The sequence below is a fragment of the Asterias rubens genome, chromosome 9 (assembly GCF_902459465.1).
Source record: "Asterias rubens chromosome 9, eAstRub1.3, whole genome shotgun sequence".
In the NCBI taxonomy this organism is placed as follows: Eukaryota; Metazoa; Echinodermata; class Asteroidea; order Forcipulatida; family Asteriidae; genus Asterias; species Asterias rubens.
The window spans coordinates 16,808,791-16,825,545 of record NC_047070.1 but is presented as its reverse complement, the minus strand read 5'-3'; the positions used below and the strand labels follow the sequence as shown (position 1 = coordinate 16,825,545).

The 16,755-nt window shown below is 38.9% G+C and overlaps 1 protein-coding gene across 1 annotated transcript; it reads left to right on the top strand.

Moving 5' to 3' along the window:
- The first annotated feature begins 776 nt into the window (after positions 1-776).
- On the top strand, positions 777-16,500 carry LOC117294591 (fibronectin type 3 and ankyrin repeat domains 1 protein-like). Its single transcript, XM_033777075.1, has 8 exons — positions 777-1,296; positions 2,203-2,368; positions 10,208-10,332; positions 10,851-11,010; positions 12,187-12,418; positions 12,857-13,000; positions 13,775-13,897; positions 14,530-16,500. Exons 1-8 carry the CDS (start codon positions 1,290-1,292, stop codon positions 14,596-14,598), a joined length of 1,026 nt encoding a protein of 341 aa, XP_033632966.1. The 5' UTR covers positions 777-1,289; the 3' UTR covers positions 14,599-16,500.
- The last annotated feature ends 255 nt before the right edge of the window (positions 16,501-16,755 follow it).

The window sequence follows — 16,755 nt, the reverse complement described above, 5'->3', positions numbered from 1 at the left end:
CATTGAAACAGTGATCGGTTGACTATAGTTGAGTAGGCATAATAGCTCGGCAAGGGTGATGAATTGTTTAACACATCCGTCCCAAAACCACTTTATTTGTCAGACTCGCATTCTGGATTTCTAAGTTTGTAAAGCCCTCCTCAAAACTTTTCAAGAGTCATTTGGGCGTGACATGGGCTCCTCTGGCAGATTAGAGGAACAGATTTTGATGATTTAACCCATGACTTAAATAATTATTAGAAAAGCAAATAATATTGTTAGTTTTTTTTCTCTTAGCTCCATGATTTGTATTTCAATCAAAGTTCACTATCGTTATACCAAGAGAAGTGCCCAGAAAAGGTGTATGTAGAGTTTGCCCAACATCCTCCATAGTTTGAGCAATCCATGGTATGCGCTCATATCTATAGCAAAATAGCTTTAATTCCAATGCACGAAAATTAACTTGGCTGCGCATGAATTGCCGAAATTGACCGAGAAAAAAGATTGTACTAAGGTATAATAGTACACATTTTTTTGTGGTGGGCTTTCTGTGTCCCCGAACATGTAAATATAAATGAAATATATTTATTATTCTTTAATTACTTGAGTTGTTTACATATAATTGATGGAAGTATTCTTCCTGTCAACTTATCATCTACCATCCGAGCCAATCCGATCCCGTGTTTCTCTTTTGAGTACCTTGTTATCCCTTTAGTCACGATATTATGCACTAGGTTTTATTATGTTAAAGAAATGACATAGCGCCCTCTATTGCCAGCTCCGGCCAGTCGATACAAAGTAGCCGTCATACGGACGTCGTCCCGTGTGTGCATGTCATGCAATGGCCGCGGTACCTTTCATTCATGTCATTTTGCAGATTTTGTTCTGTTGGAATTTACATTCCAGGTGAAATAATTTACTGCTGTGGGATTTAACTTCACCCAGAGCAGTAGTACACGCACTCCTTGGCAGCTTGTGAGCAACTTAAGCTGTAATTATGTGGAGCAGAGGTGAATAGGATCAGTTCGGTGCTGGAAAAGCATGAAAAGAGTTGCTACGGACGCTGCACACAACGACGGCTAGTGTGTGGAAAGATCGAAGTCGTGTGGGACGTGTGTGTTGAGAGTCAGCAGTAATTGAATTAGTTCAGTCAGTTACTACATCACACAACAAGTAGTTGGCCATTGGCATTGTGCAGTACGTGTAGGAAAGATCAGTCGTGTGTAACAATTCCGCAGTTCGTGGACAAACCGTTTTCCTCTTGAGTGAGCAAATTCAGCTGAACAACTATCTTCTGTGTTTTTAACAGAATGTCAGGTGAGTACCATACATACCACCAGTCACTCTTCTGAAGTAGTATATAGAACTAGCTAGGGTGTAGTGTATGTAGGAACTACTGTGTATATATGGAGTAGTAGTAGTACAGTGTACAGGTGTAGGACTCTGTAGGAGGGTGTGACTGGTGCTTTTGCATTTTTCAAAAACAAATGGGAAAATTTTCTGTATATAAGCCTACGGTGCATCATTTTCTCGGATAACTTTCCGTATGGCGCCACCACTTTTTCACTCATTTTTACAAAAAGGGATATATCAATCAGGTAAATTAGATACTATATTATTTTATTGCGAATGAAAAAGTGGTGGCGCCATACGGAAACTTTTCCATTTTCTCATTCGATATGAAATAATATACCGTAGTATCTAATTTACCTCAATGAGATCCCTTTTCGTAAAAATTAGTGAAAAAGTGGTGGCGCCATACGGAAAGTGATCCATACATTACTGTGTCAACAATTGGACTTGATGTTTCAATGATTATGGGGCTACATGTATTGTTGCACTTAGTTAAACATCATCAAAAGAGTTTCTTACTGCTTAAGAAGGTGGCCATTGCAATACGTACACTTCACATTTCAGCCTAAATTTTACCTAAATTACCTGCGGCAATAATAATAATAATAATAAAACAGTATTTATATAGCGCAATATGAATTGACATTCCTCAAAGTGCTTAAATCCACATTCTTTGGTTTTGAAATAGTTGTGTCTAGTGTGGAAGTCACGAGTAGTCGGGTAGTGAATTTGAGTAGGCTTGAGTTGAGACTGACGCTGAAACCTCCTTGCGGTACAATTGAACTGATTAAACTAATCAAAGTAATTTTTGGCAATGTGTCACAAACTTAACATCTTGATAGTTAATGTTTCTCTTTTTTTCCCGCCCAGCCCCCAAGAAACCTGACCCACCCATCGTGGGTAAAGTGACCCACCACACCATTGAACTACAGTGGGATGCTGCAGGTAGTAATGACAAGGTAGATAAAGGCGATGGTAGACTCCGCTTCACAATACAGGAGGCTGATAGAATACATGGATGGGGAAATGTCTACACGTGAGTCTCTTAGTTTATAAAGATTTATAAGGCCTAATTGTCTTTTTCTCCATCCGTTTACAGTTATTTTCATTTTGTAAAGAATTTTATTACATTTAATAACATATTGTCTACATGTAGGCCGAGGGTTGGCTTAGGGTTATTCCGTGTCAAATCACAACAAAATTTTAAACCCTACCCTCTTCAAATTTGCTCAATATTGGTTTAATAAACTAGTTGTGAATGCTACCACAATACACTAACAGATGATTTGTTTTAAGCACGAAGCTAGATGGGACACCTGATATATAAAAAGAGTGCTTCAATTTTTTTTAGTTTTCAAACTCAACAGACCATGCCGGAAGTAAAATTGTTTACTTCACAAGCAATTGTTGTTAATTGCTTTTTCACGATTCTATTTTAGTCTAATATGTGGGGGGGGGGGGAGACACAAACACAGACGTAACTGTACGTGCATTGCAAGGGCAGCTCAGAAAAATTACAGACAGTTTGTGACAAATCTCTGATCCCTAACGAGATTGCTTTTGGGCTTCCAAAATGTAAACATTGTCTGGTTACAAAGCAGGCTTCATCACCCAAGGTTTTTGTTTTTAAACTGTTGCTAATTCTAAACCCAAATATTAAAGGTTTTGTCGAATGACGCCGACTTGAAACGAGGTCTTCTGAATGTTTCCTTCTGAGGTGTTTATCTTGGTTTTAACAGCTCCTTGGGACATCCAATCTCCAGCATTCTAAATTGGTTTTCTCTTGATTATTTTTGTTAATTTATTATTGTTTAATTTGCCATCTCGTCCTTGGTCTACCCTGTCTCAGGCCTTATCCTTCACAAAGGCAACAAAGGTGATTGCCTCCTGGCTCCCTTGTTATTGGTTGTGTGGACTGGTGCCTTTGATATGCTCCGGAAAAAAATGACAATTCTCTCATATTGTAGGGTGCCCTTTACCAAGGAGAAAAAGCCAACAGTAGGCCCAGTGCCCTTGCTCTTTCAAAAAACAATGCATATCACCTAGTTTATCCAGTTCCTGTTTCTAAGAGGATGCATCTTTAGTTTTCCTTTCTGACTGTGGCCAAACAAGGCAAGTCAGGTTTTGTGGTATGCGTTGGTGATTAACTCTGGTAGGTTATCAATCCCCCCACACACAAAAAAGTTGACTACATCGTCCCCTCCTCCCCTCCTCAGTGCTCTGAAGGACCCTAGAGCCCACGCCTGGTTTCTCCATGGAGCAAGACAACAATGTCTCACACCTTGCTCACACTAACAACTTACACTCCATTGAAAGTGAAAGATCAAAAGACAATTGATTTAAAATCCCAGAAGCATTTAGACTGCATCATTCCAAAGGCCTTGTTTTGCAAACATGAAGCCCTGCAGTGTGACTTGATGCTTCTGAACACATCCCTTTATCTCATTTGTTCCTGCCCAGGAGCGTCCCTTTTTTTGGAAACACACTTTGTGTGCTCTTGATTTGCCTCATTCAAGAGCTGTCAGTGCGTTTGTAGGTATTCCCGAATGAATGCAGAATGTTTTCATTCCATTGGTTTGGTTGTTGTCCTGCTTCGGACGTTTTGGTTTCCGGTAAGCGTTTTTTTAGGAATCCATGTTTACTTTGAAGAACACACTTAGTGTGGTGCCGTTTTATTGTCTAGACTCAGGCAGGATTTGCTTGTTTCAGAATGTACATTGATTACCATGTATTTTATTTCGGGTTAAAGAAGTGATGGTTCAGGTTGTTATTCCAAGGGACATGGTCTGTTAAAATCAGGACAGTTCTGTTCAGAACTTAGAAGTCTTCAGAATTCCGAAAATCCACTCCGTGGTAGTAGAGTATAAAACAAGACGTTCTCAAAAGAACCTACCTGGCAAGTAGATACACACATGGTGTTATAGCAAACCATGGTTTGGCTTGTTTGACACAATTAAGTTTAAACTGACGATGCAATATGGCTTGAATTTTACACTAGAACGCTTGCCCAATTCCAGGTTTTAGCATTGGGCCAGTAAAACTAATGACCGAAAAAGTTTGGCAGATTTGTGTTTGTGTTCAAAGATTGACGTTCGGTCTGATAAATATTCGATTAATAAAGAATATAGGGAAAAGGTTTGTGGGTTTTCCTCAAAATTGTTTAGTTCGTGTCGTCGGGTCTTGCATCTACGTAATGTTGTTGTGTCCCAGCTTTAAGCCACTAATTCCGACATGGCCTTTCTGTGGCTAATTGTATTACCTACAATAAATTAGCATAAATTGAAGAACCTTGTAGTTATTGATTGAGCTGTGAAGCAAAAGCTGATTGAGTGATTACCACAAAAAAAAAACTACAAGTACCTCTTTGTACTGTTCATTTGTGCTTGTACGATGACGTGCCTGTATTGTGTCTGTTTCCTAAATTATCTTGGGTTGAACAAGGAAACATTTACTACATGTAGAGTAGTGTTTTAACCAACAACCTCCAGACTAACGTTCTTGCATTCTACCAACTGTACTATTGTTTGTGTGCCAGTCTGAAGCCATACAACTGTAAAACTGCTGTGTAATCAGGGATCAAACCCAAATTTCCGATACAACCTTGGATTTGGAAGCAGCACTGCAGCAAGGGGATAATGAGCACTATTTTATAATCTTTTCACTGCATAAAATGTGTAAATTTTACTGCATAGTGGCCTGATTGCATTCAATTCTAATCAATCAATCATAACTTTGTTGGAGCTTTTTTTTTTTTTGCAAGAAAAAAAAGGTTCTTCATCATGTAAAATAAAAAAGGTTCTTCATCATGTAAAATAAAACGAAACAAACGCACATTTGACTTTCAAGATTCCTAGTATTAATAAGAAGAAAAAGGAAAAGTTTGTTGACGCTCTTTCTTCCTCATCTTGCCCACTAATTATCCCTGTTCCCTTCCAACTTCAGATTTGTCCCAACTATAGTTTGGAAGTCCTAGCTATAGCTGAGACCCATCTAGGTATAAGTGCAGGTAACCACTGATCGTGGTAAAATATCATCAGTGTTTGGTTATCAACTATAATTGGGAGAGTCCTAAAATTGGGACAGCTAGAGAACCACCCCCATAATGTTATCAATCATCCATGCAATCAGTGCTTAACAAAAATCAAACCACAATTGACATTCCTCCTGTCTACACAACTTGGGGTTAAAACCTGCTCAGTATATTTGCAGAATGCTTCACAACTCGCAGATCAAACATTGACGAAGTAAAGGCCCCAATGTGTGAAGAACATGTACTGTACAGGCTACTGATAACATAGTATTTTACAGTCTGGTATTAGCTGATAAGAGCTAATCGTGCAGTCCCATCCCAATGGCCCCACATCAGGGCAAGCTGTGTTACCCATCACGCAGCAATCAGGGTGTGTGTGGCAAGCTTGTTTGTGCTTAAATCACTACCACATGTTCCTTATGTGATTTGATAATATTTGTTCTTTGGCTGAGTTGAATCGAAAACACCCAAAACTGATTTATAGTTACCCCATGGAAGAATGAGTTTCCTTCCTCCATGGTTTACTTTAATGTTCTTTCCCTTACACCTATGAAGTTGTAAGGGCAAGGATGAAATAATGTTCTATTTCCCAAATGCAAAGATTATTAGCATTAAATCTTTGCGCTATCAGCTGCTATAATTAGCTTTTTGGAAGTAGATAGACACTATAGGAGTGCACTGCTCTGACAGATAGTGTCTTAGTATTGTGTCTGACCATATTCAAATTACCTCTTGCCACTTAGGTGGTCTAGTGAGTGAGATGTTTTTTCAGCATAGCAAAGGTTGTGGGTTCGATATGCCTTGGGATTTGTGGCATACATGTAGCACTCTGGGAAAGTATTGAGTACAGTGCTATACATTGGTGTGAGGTTAAAAAACGCATTGATGTTTTTATCTTCAATACAAAAAAACTATTACGTAGATCTTTGTGGTGCCTGCTCCTAAAATGTTGAAATGACAGGGCTAGTTCATGTCATAACATGTTGCTTGAGAAGCCAAAATTACATGATCAATGGGGAACATTAAATAAAAATACATCTGGCAGGTTAAACCATAGAGCAAGGGAGGCTTCTTAGCAACCAGCTTTGGGTAACTGTCAACAGTTGTGTACACAATTGTGTACACAAACATTTATTTGCTATGCAGTGCTTTGTAAAGACTGGTGTATTGACTCTGTGGTCCTATTGGATCATAGAGCAAGGGAGATTGGATCATCACAGATTGCTGGATTAGTTTGTGGGGCACTTAACTTAAATAATTTGTGAAGTTTGCAGATCATACTCTGTTTGGCTTTTTACCCTTTAAAAGGCTGCCCCTTTTATTTTGAGTGGCTTTGTTATGTACCTGATCCGGCAGTAACACACCAAAGAGGGTCACAATACAGAGTTGGCAAACACTGTTCAAAAGTAGGAAGAGGTTCTGTGCCAGAACTTTGTGATTGAAAAGTAGGGCAAATTAGTTATTTTATACCAGATGTATGCAGAGGATGGCCATTTTCAATTTGAAAAGGCGATTCCATTGGATAATCTTGAAGTCTGTGGGAAACTTTTGACCGGCACAAGGCCAAGACAAGGGGAACAGAGGCCTGCTGTGTAATGTTACATTGAAATGTAGTAGACTGTTTACTGAGGTACCATTTCCCAAATATAGGATTGTTGTTCCTTGTTAATTTCTTTAAATTTTGTAGAATCCTTTTCACCAAACTCACACCCCATCTTTGATCCTGTTATTCAACAAGATGATGTGTGCCGTAACAATAGTTCAGCCGATAATAAGTTTAACATCCCATGAAACCAAATGAGACCCACGCCCCCCTGCCAGCTTTCATACACAGGATTAGGGGACGGCAGGCGATTAAGAAGACAGTATTGGTTTGGGATTATAAGAGTTAGGGATTTGTCGATTCGACTGTTTGGCAGAGTAGTCTTGTGAGAACCTTACATTCTGCAAACTCATCCTTCATTGTACAAATATTTACAACATGTCTTGTTACAGAAGGGGGTTGGAAAGTATCCATCTGATCTTAAATTCTCCAACATCTGATCTTAAATTCTCCAACATGTCCAACGTCAGGTGCTCCAAGTGTAGTCTACTGGTATAGAAATATGACAATACACTGTATGTGTACATCCAAAACTGTTTTAGGGTCCAGTAACTCGACCTAAGTAACTCTTAACCTTTTCTTTTTTTCCTACAAACCTTTGTTTTATAACATATATAATGTGTATAGCTGTATGAAATTTTTTTTTGATCATTTGTTATACCAACAGTAGCCATGATCAAGGTAATGTAGCCTGTGTGTTCCCCTGAGCAATGTGCATGCATTTTTCACATCATGTGATTGTTTTTTTACAAAAATGGGGTTCAAAAAATAATAAGTACAGAAACTCTATTTTCAGCCGTGTATGCTTCAATTTTGAAAGGGCAAGGGCGCCAAGGCATTTTCTCCTAGGTAAAGCGCATCCTATGAGGAAATTGTAGATGTGTTCTATTGATGATGGGCGCATAGAGGCAATCGCCTTCCTAGCCTCCAGCTGTGGAGTTCCAGGCCTGTATTTTTTGTAAGAGAAATGTAAAAGTTAATACAAGCTGAGAAAAGTGCAATTTTATTTGACTCTGTCCAGCATCAGTTCTGACTTCCAAGGTTTGTAGTCACTGAACCTTGTACTGTAATCGGATACAATTTGTACACAGCATGGAATTTGAAATTAATTAAAATGCCTCTTGCTCAAGTTGCTCAACTCATTGTCCTGAAGTACTCAACACTCTGTCACTATTTGCAATGCAATTAAATTTGATGGGGGTTGAAGGGGAGACCGGATAAAAATGCCACCTTGTACTTCATCCTATTTAAAACCCGCAAGTTTGTTTCCTTCATGCGTTAAAGGGAAGGTAGGCCCTACACATTTGGTAATCACTCTTAAAATCAATGGCAATACAGCAGATTTAGATAGTATGAAGCATTTTGAGTTCACCTCAAAGTAATGCGATTATCGTAAAAAAGTTAAATATCAGTTTTTAATTTTTTCAGATTGTATTCCCTATTAGGGTTTTTTGTTCCTGTGTGGACATGCATTCGCTCCAGATTTTTGGCGATATCTCAATTCAGTGTAACAACCATTTGGAATGAAATTTTCTCATGCTCATATTATATAGTCAGTAGAGTAGTCCCAAAATGTTTAAATTAGCACACATGTTTGCATGTGGTACGGGATAAAATTGCATCATTCAAGAAAGCTAAATAATTTACCTGGGTGATTTCTTATAAATCTACCCACCGATCAATACATGTTCCTGCTAAGCTTGCTGTTTCCCTCTGCTAAATTTCACCAAAGGCACGATTGAATAATTGAAAATTCTACAGAGAAAGCACCTGTTTTGTCACCATTTATCAAGTTTCAGTGTGCAATCATGAAGAGCTTTTTGTGATTGAGTTGTGACTGTGAGGTAAATGACAGCCAGGCAACGAGCATTCACACTGGATGCAATTGTTGTGTGTTTTTTAAATCCTTGATCCAGGGGCGCTTGTTGTTGAAAGCGCTAAGTGTTTACGCTGTACATTGGACAACTTATTAACAAACAACTTAAATAAAATTAAAGGTCGGATCATAGATTGGCAAATATTAATTTACATAAATTTAGGTTGTGAGAAGCACTGCAGCTGTTGATAGATTAAATTGTTTTGAGAAAGTATTCCCTACAAATTATTTGGTATGAGTATTTGTTTACTAAATAAAAGGCTTTGAATCTGAGAAATGGCTCATGCCTGAATGTCTCATCCTAACGATGCATACATGTACTTTGAACGGAATCCTTTCTCAAAATAGTTTTCTATTAGCATTGCTGTGCATCTCACAAAGTAAGTTTTGAGATCATTGGTTTTAGGAGTACTTCTTATCTAGGACCCTTAAAACCTTTAAGAGGTGACCTTTTTCTACATTTAGGCTTAAGTAACTTATGTGAAATCTGCTCACAAATTCCCATTGTTGCATCCCTGTGGAGACTTGGACTGTTCTTTTCTTTGTGCGTGTTGTACAACAGTACATGTACTTTACATCCCCCATAAATTTTGTACACAAAACTCCTTGTTGAACATCACTCTTTTTAAGAATTACTCTTTGTGGAGACCTTTTGTTCATTATTGTCTTCAGACTCCATTAGGTAGCCAATAACAAAACATGTACAGTTGTTACCTACGACAACCATGATACAACGAAGGTTCTTGTTGTTTTGTTTTTGTTTTGAGGTTTTTTATAGGGGGGATTTATCCTCAAAGTGGAGAGCAGTGAAGCAAATCTAATGAATTTTCTTTCTTCAATAGCCCCACTGTTGCTTCAATAAGGACCTCCCTATTTATTACCCAAAAACTTCCTGCGAACCTCCCACGGATCGGCTATTATATGGACTACTTGAAAAAAGCAAATTGTTGTGTACAACAATTGATGTTACTATGGTAACAGTGTAAGCAAGGTGTTTCCCAGGTTTTTTAGGGTCTAAGGGTGATGCTGCTTAACAATCCTTCTAACAGTGACGGGCAGTTAAACTTGTTTTTTATTGTCTGAAACACTTTAAAAAACAAGTTCAATAGCTTCTGGCATGTACTCCTAGACAAAGACATTGATAAAATTTGGGAGACAGCCAACATGAGAGCTCAATGTAAATTGTTTTTCTTGCACGAGATGTGTATTATAAAGCACTGTATACTTTCAAAGTTCTGTGAACAAGAAACATTACAGCTTGGGAGAGTGCCAGCAAGTTAATACATCGGTGGCAGGTTTGTCTTGAAAGTCTCTTTGTTCACCCATTTTATTTTAGTTTAACAAACTTTTCTGTTTCCTTCCCCAGTGGCTATGCAACAAACAATCTCTTCCAGGGACTGGAGCAAAACTCTCTCTATAAATACAGACTCCGAGTCTTCAACAGTCACGGCAGCAGTGAGTTCAGCCGGGTCATCACTGTCTCCACAACAAGTATGTTCACCAAGTCAATCATTTCAAGAAGTTTATTATAATGAGTAGAGGGGGGGGGGTGTTAAGGGCCTTTCTCAAGGGCATAAGTTGCCACCTACTCATGGGGCTGAAACAGGGTTACCCCCCCCCCCCTCCCTTCTGACAAGAGAATGGATCCGGTGAACTAGAGCGCTTGGCCACATCACTATTAGCTTTACTCAAACACCCCACACTGTTAGGTTGTTTCTTTCTCTAGCACAATGAGTTGAGTGTTCTGTGTCCAGATGGGGATTGGAACCCACACTCTGCTGCTGACAACGCCAGAGCTTGGGACCCGTGAACTAGACTGCTCAATTACAATATTGTTAGCTTACTCAGTCACCCCACACTCTTAGGTACGTTTCTTCCTCTAGACCAATGAGCGTCCTGTTTCATGACTGGGATTCAAACCCATACTCTGCTTGAGCCTGACAACATGAGAATTCCCATAAAAGATTTATAATATAATTTGTTTGTATGCTTTCATTTCATTCTTCCAGAGGAACCGCTAAACGGCGATCATCTTCACAAGGCAGTGGGTTTGACCCAAGATGTCGACAGGGTAGCAGATATCTTGGAGTCTGGTGACGTGTGGGTGGATGTGCCAGATAGCTTGGGTTTCACTCCACTGATGATAGCTGTGCAGAAGGGTAACATTGAGTAAGTCGTCCACTATCCCAAATGCCCATTTCCCTTCCAGATAATGAAGTGCTCTTGTGAAATCATGGCTCAGCTAGCTTAAAAATTTGGCACTTGCAGTCATTATTCTATGTGGCAAATTGTTGCACTAGCTGCGTAAACATGTTAAACAAAAAATGCTTAGTCATGTAATTGGTAGAGACAGCCAACCTTTTTACACAGCTCTGTTCCCTGGGGCAACCCACGGGAATAACAGCAAGCCTTTGCACACTTAATCTACCCAGGTAAGGGACATACCCTGGGGATTAGCCACCCCTGCTCTGGAGTACAGGGTAAGTGGTAAATTGTTATGGTCTTTTTGAGATGTGCAACCGAAACCCCGCTGAATGTGGACACAGTGTGAAAGTGCACCGGGGTAACCTATGAGTTGAACTAACTCCTGGGGCCTCTCTAGGCATTTTCCAACCAGCATAAAAGAGTTTTTGTCTGACCATCAATGGGGAAGTCAGGGAATTTTGTTGAACAAAATAAAATAGTAAAAAGAATACTGAAGCACCGACACCAGGCTAGGTCAGTTCATGAGCATGCCTTTCAAGGAGTTAATATATTTGCACATAGTGTTTGGCACCATGGCCAATTCAACACCCAACATCGTATTCCAGTAAAAATGTCAGCCACAGTTCAATAATGACAGAAACACTTGTAGCTCTTAACCACTTTGGAGTTGTTTGCATTGTCCTTATTTGAGCCTGTTCAATGCTTCTGCAGAGGGCATTCTGTTATGTGAGGAAAATATATTAAAAAGGGAGTAGGCTGAAATTAAAAAAGTGGCACAGTGAGACCCAGTAAGCGGTGTCTCTTCCAAGTACAGAAAAAAGTGTAGCAATTTTCATAAACTTTCGAGGAAGACTCTGCTAGGGTGGAAACATCAGGCCACTAACTAATTGCTGGCATTTAATTCATAGGTTTGCAACAGCTAATTCTTTTTTCTTAAATTTCATAAGTATTGAAGGCACTTTGGTATGTTTTGTAATGACCCCCAAACATTTTGTAATTTGAATCCAAAGCATGTAAAGGATAAAGATGTAATGGTGGTAAGCATCCAGCAAAGTTACTGTCAGTCAGACACAGTTTCAGTCAGATAACTTTCACAATTCCACTGAAATCTCAAATGATCTTTTGGTTTTATTTTCACAGCATAATTGAAACGCTGATGCGGTTCGGTGCCGACATCAACGCAGTAAACGGAAGCGGTAAAGACAGCCTGATGTTGGCATGTTTTGCTGGACTCTTGCCCGTCGTCAAGCTGTTGCGTTCTTACGGAGCAACGTATGAGAGCAAAGACAAGGGGGGATCAATGGCGATGCACTGGGCAGTGGACGGCGGAAACGTTGCTCTGATTCAATCCATGGTCGCTGATGGTGCATCGGTGAGTTCATTATTTTTTTAATGTTTGATCAATTTGAGAAAATAAACTTTCCAGTCAGACTTCTGCAGCCATTGACAAGATTTGAATAATGTCTGGTACAGACTGGTCCCCTGTCTTTATCAAAAAACAGCTACTGTTTTACAGAACCAGTGATTTCATTAGATAGAGGGGCAGTGGCGTAAGCTTTCCATATCTCTGTTTTGATTGGTTAAAGGTGAGGTTCGGCAGCTGCACCTTCAGATGTCTACATGCTGCATTCAGTGTGTACGTGAAATGAATGTAGGTGAAAAGTGATTTAAATGGGGATTGATTTAGCAGCCCTTTAATTTTAGGCCTTTACAAGAGACCTAAGCCCGGTTCATATTTGGGCGTCACAAATTCCCAATGAATATGGAGCGATATTTAATAATACCACTGTGTTTTTTACTTGATTTCTAGGTAAATGAGAGAGACTCTGGCTCAGGATGGACCCCACTGCTACGCTGCGCTGCCATGGGAGGCGATCCCAATGTTGCTAAGGTGTTAATGAATGCTGGCGCTGAGGTCAATATCAAAGACAAAGATGGGAAAACACCCCTCATGGTAATGAAGTCTGCCAACTTTTAACCTTTGACATCTTACCTCATTAGTTTGCATACATTTCAACAACCAATGTAAAATACCATGTCTGTCGTTATAGTTTGTCCAACATGACAAATTTAAGTGTCGCCTCTCCTTATATTACTCCTGGTGCAACTCTGCACAACTTGTTGATTTATTTTCTGGGATCACTCAAAAGGTTTTATATTAGTTCACTTTTCTTTCAAGATTTCACTCTTGACATATGACATCTGTAGATGTAAATCATGACAATTAAACTAAACTTTGTCACTTTTATATGTTCACACATGTCAGCATTTAAAGGTAGGGTCAGACATGTAGATTTTTAGATACTCCAAATACAATGGCCGTAAAAACTTGCTTAGTGAGAAGCACTGCAGCTGTTGATAACATAAACTATTATGGGAAAGGACCCCCTTCAAAGTAATATGGTTTGGATAATAATGTCAACCCCAAACCATTTGAATCTGAGGAATTGACTTTCTCAGATTTGTGTCTGGCCAGAGATACGGTTTGGTTCCCACTGTCACCTTGACAAACGTGGATGGAATCCGTGTTCTTGTGAAAATACAATGACAGTTTTCTTTTCTGCTTAATTTTCTCAAAAAGTTGACATTGTATTCAGTTGAAACTTGACATAATGACTTCTTATGACTCAATAAGACATGTCATTTTTAAAAACTGTGTTTATATCCCATGTAGTTATCAATACAGGTTTCCAAATCAATTTGTGCTGCTTGTTTTTTTCTTCTTCAGATTGCGTGTCTTAATGGTCACGTTACTTTGGTTCAAGCCTTGGTAGAGAGAGGTGCAGACCCAACAGTTCGCACAGAGTTTGGCATGTCTGCTGTAGAAATGGCAAACTCATTTGACAGAAAGGTAACCACTGGCGTTTTGTTTCATCATAAATGTGATAGTTTTTTCGACTGGTCGAGAATTGTTACTGACTATGAACTTTTGAAAGTTGGGAGGGGGGACTGTTTTAATAAAAATAGTAATAATAGTAATAATAGTCGGTTTTTATATAGTGCTTTATACACATGAAGGGCGTCTCAAAGTGCTTCCACATTGTTACCCTTGGTCACTGGGCCTTAAATCATTGCTTAAACCATCTCAGCTCCCTTGGGAGTATACAGCCTGTGCTGCTGAATATGTAGCGCACAAAACTAATCAATCACAGGAGTATACAGCCTGTGCTGCTGAATATGTAGCGCACAAAACTAATCAATCACAGGAATTAAATCTGCCCTCACAGGTACCCATTTACCCCTGGGTGGAGAGAAGCTTATCATGGTTAAGTGTCTTGCTCAAGGACACGAGTGTCACGACGGGGTTAAACAAAAAAACACTTTGCTGAACAGAAACACCAGAGCTTGAGTTTGGTGCTCTTATTTGCTCGGCCATCACACCCAACGAAACACGGCCACGTGAAACACCCAGATTTCTATATTCTTGAGTGACGTTTTGAGTAACGCTAATTGTCCCTTTCTTACTTGTTATGTCCTTTTCAGAGAGTGATGAAGTACTTTTCTGAGGTTCTGGATAAAGGCAAGCTGAAAGAAAGTCTTGTCTCAAGTTGATTGATTCCATGATGTCCTCATCTCATTCAACTTCCATTAAGGTGCTAGCTAGGCAGAAAAGTGGTCGATGAGTTAAACAAAAACAGTCACAAGACGCTTTTGATGGTAACCTGTTTGTTTGTTGGCTTTTGTTTAATAAGCTTTGCAGAGGCTTTTTCTGTTATTTGGCGAGCCTACACAATGTGAAAAAGAAGGTCAGCTATTCCTAATTTTTTTCCAAGCACCTGGTAAGAGTTGTTTATATTATATTTTCTGTTTACTTTTAAAGAATTACTTGCAAAATACAGTGTACACAAATTTCTCACAACAATTTCTTATGATTCCACTTGTAATTTAAGACAACTGTGCCCACATAATTATTATAAATTGTAAACAAGGGTTAGTTGGGTATTCTATGGGAGTTGATAATGTGTACTAAGTAAGCAGCAATGTTTTGTTGCTACCTCCAATACTAGACATTGGAACACTGTGTGGTACAGGCATACCAGTTAAATTTAATTGTTTTATGTTGTTCTGATCATTTGGGGTTGAACAAAGATATTTTCACGGGATTTGAACCAACGACCTGCAGAACATGTGCCACCAACTGAGAGCCATCAAGCCTAAATGTTGGCTGTCTCTCTATTTTCATCAATTTCTTCGTTTTGGGTGCCTGTCAGAAGCCATACAACCGCTACCTGTTGTGTAGCCACCCAAATTAAACAATGCAACCGGGGTAGCAGCAGCCGGGGATCACATTAACAGATTGCAACGTCATTTCATATATCAAATAATAAACCACAAGGGAAAGTGACTTGGTAACATTGAAAATATTTTGGATGGAACAAAATTGCTAACCATGTGCTTGTTTCCAAGAATAATGGATTTACTTGGTGCTGCCTCCTAGCTTAGCGTTCCAAAAAGTTTCCTGTTGCCAACACTTGTAGGTGGGCTTTTGTCAGTGGCAGTTTTTTATTGATTTTTGCAATTTGGATGCCACATTAGAATTAGCAAGTTACTCATTTTGTTTTGATGCTCAAGTTATTGCAATGAATTTACTTACTGTACCAGAAACAAAAATTCCTATCGTTTCATGTAAAAATACTGGTTAATCTGTATATTTTTGTATTGATTGATATAATTGTTCAAATTTATGTATAAAATCCGTCCAATAAGAAGTTACAGGTGTAGGGATCGACTTGGTTGAAAAGTAGACATAAATATTTGATGTTGTAACAAAATTATTGAAAGTGCGTTCTGCTTTGTAGTCTTTCACTGTTTAGAAAATTACTGCCATCCTAAGCCATGTGTACTGTTGCCATTGCTTGATTGTAAGACTGAATCAACAGGGGACAATTTCATGAAGCTGCTAAGCAGAAAAACTGCTTAGCAAATAGCAAATTTCTTTGCTAAGCACAAAATGAGCGGAGCACCTAACAATTTAAACTTCATGGATATATGTTTTAGTGAAACTCAGCTACTATATTGAGCATAGTCTTGATCCAAGACGTTAGTGATCCATAGAAGACACGAGAAGGGCACGCTGTAAAGAATTACAACTGAGCAGCTAGTGTCTATCCACTATCAACGGGCCAAGACCATTTTTAGCATTAGTTAATGACTACAGATATACAAATTCAATGATACTTTCCTGTAATATAGCACAAATGATACCATCATATGCACTAAAATGTTATATAATATTCAGCTGAGATTCATATTTCAAAATGTGTTTTATTGGAAGGCGTCCATTTGACTAATGATTATAATTATTTTAGTATAAGTGCCTTATTAAAATGTTGGTTCAAAAAAATAAATATTGTAAAAGAATGTCTGGAAAATGCTGTTGTTTTCTGATTATTTTATTTGATTGAGTCATATGTAGCTATGTCATACTAAAGGGACGGAGGGGGAGTAGATAACGTGCCCCTCCCCTCCCCCACCTAGTCTGCGGTGCCCACTTGCAATCAAGCTCCTCTTATTTTCAAAAAAGATACTAGTTAATTTGCAGTTTAACAACGGCCCACTCCCATGATTTAATAAATTCTGAAACTAAATAATATTTTCAAGGTGTGTTTATTGTGTGCCCTACAAAAAAGTGAAACTGTTTTTCATGCGTATGGGCGCAGCGAATGAGCATGATATTGCAATCAAGCTCCTCTCATTTTCACAAATGTT

Bases quoted from the DNA above. Each gene is read 5' to 3' on its own strand.
- LOC117294591 (XM_033777075.1), top strand. The intron at 2,369-10,207 runs GTGAGTCTCTTA...TTCCTTCCCCAG, and splicing joins GGATGGGGAAATGTCTACAC to TGGCTATGCAACAAACAATC. The intron at 13,001-13,774 runs GTAATGAAGTCT...TTTCTTCTTCAG, and splicing joins ATGGGAAAACACCCCTCATG to ATTGCGTGTCTTAATGGTCA.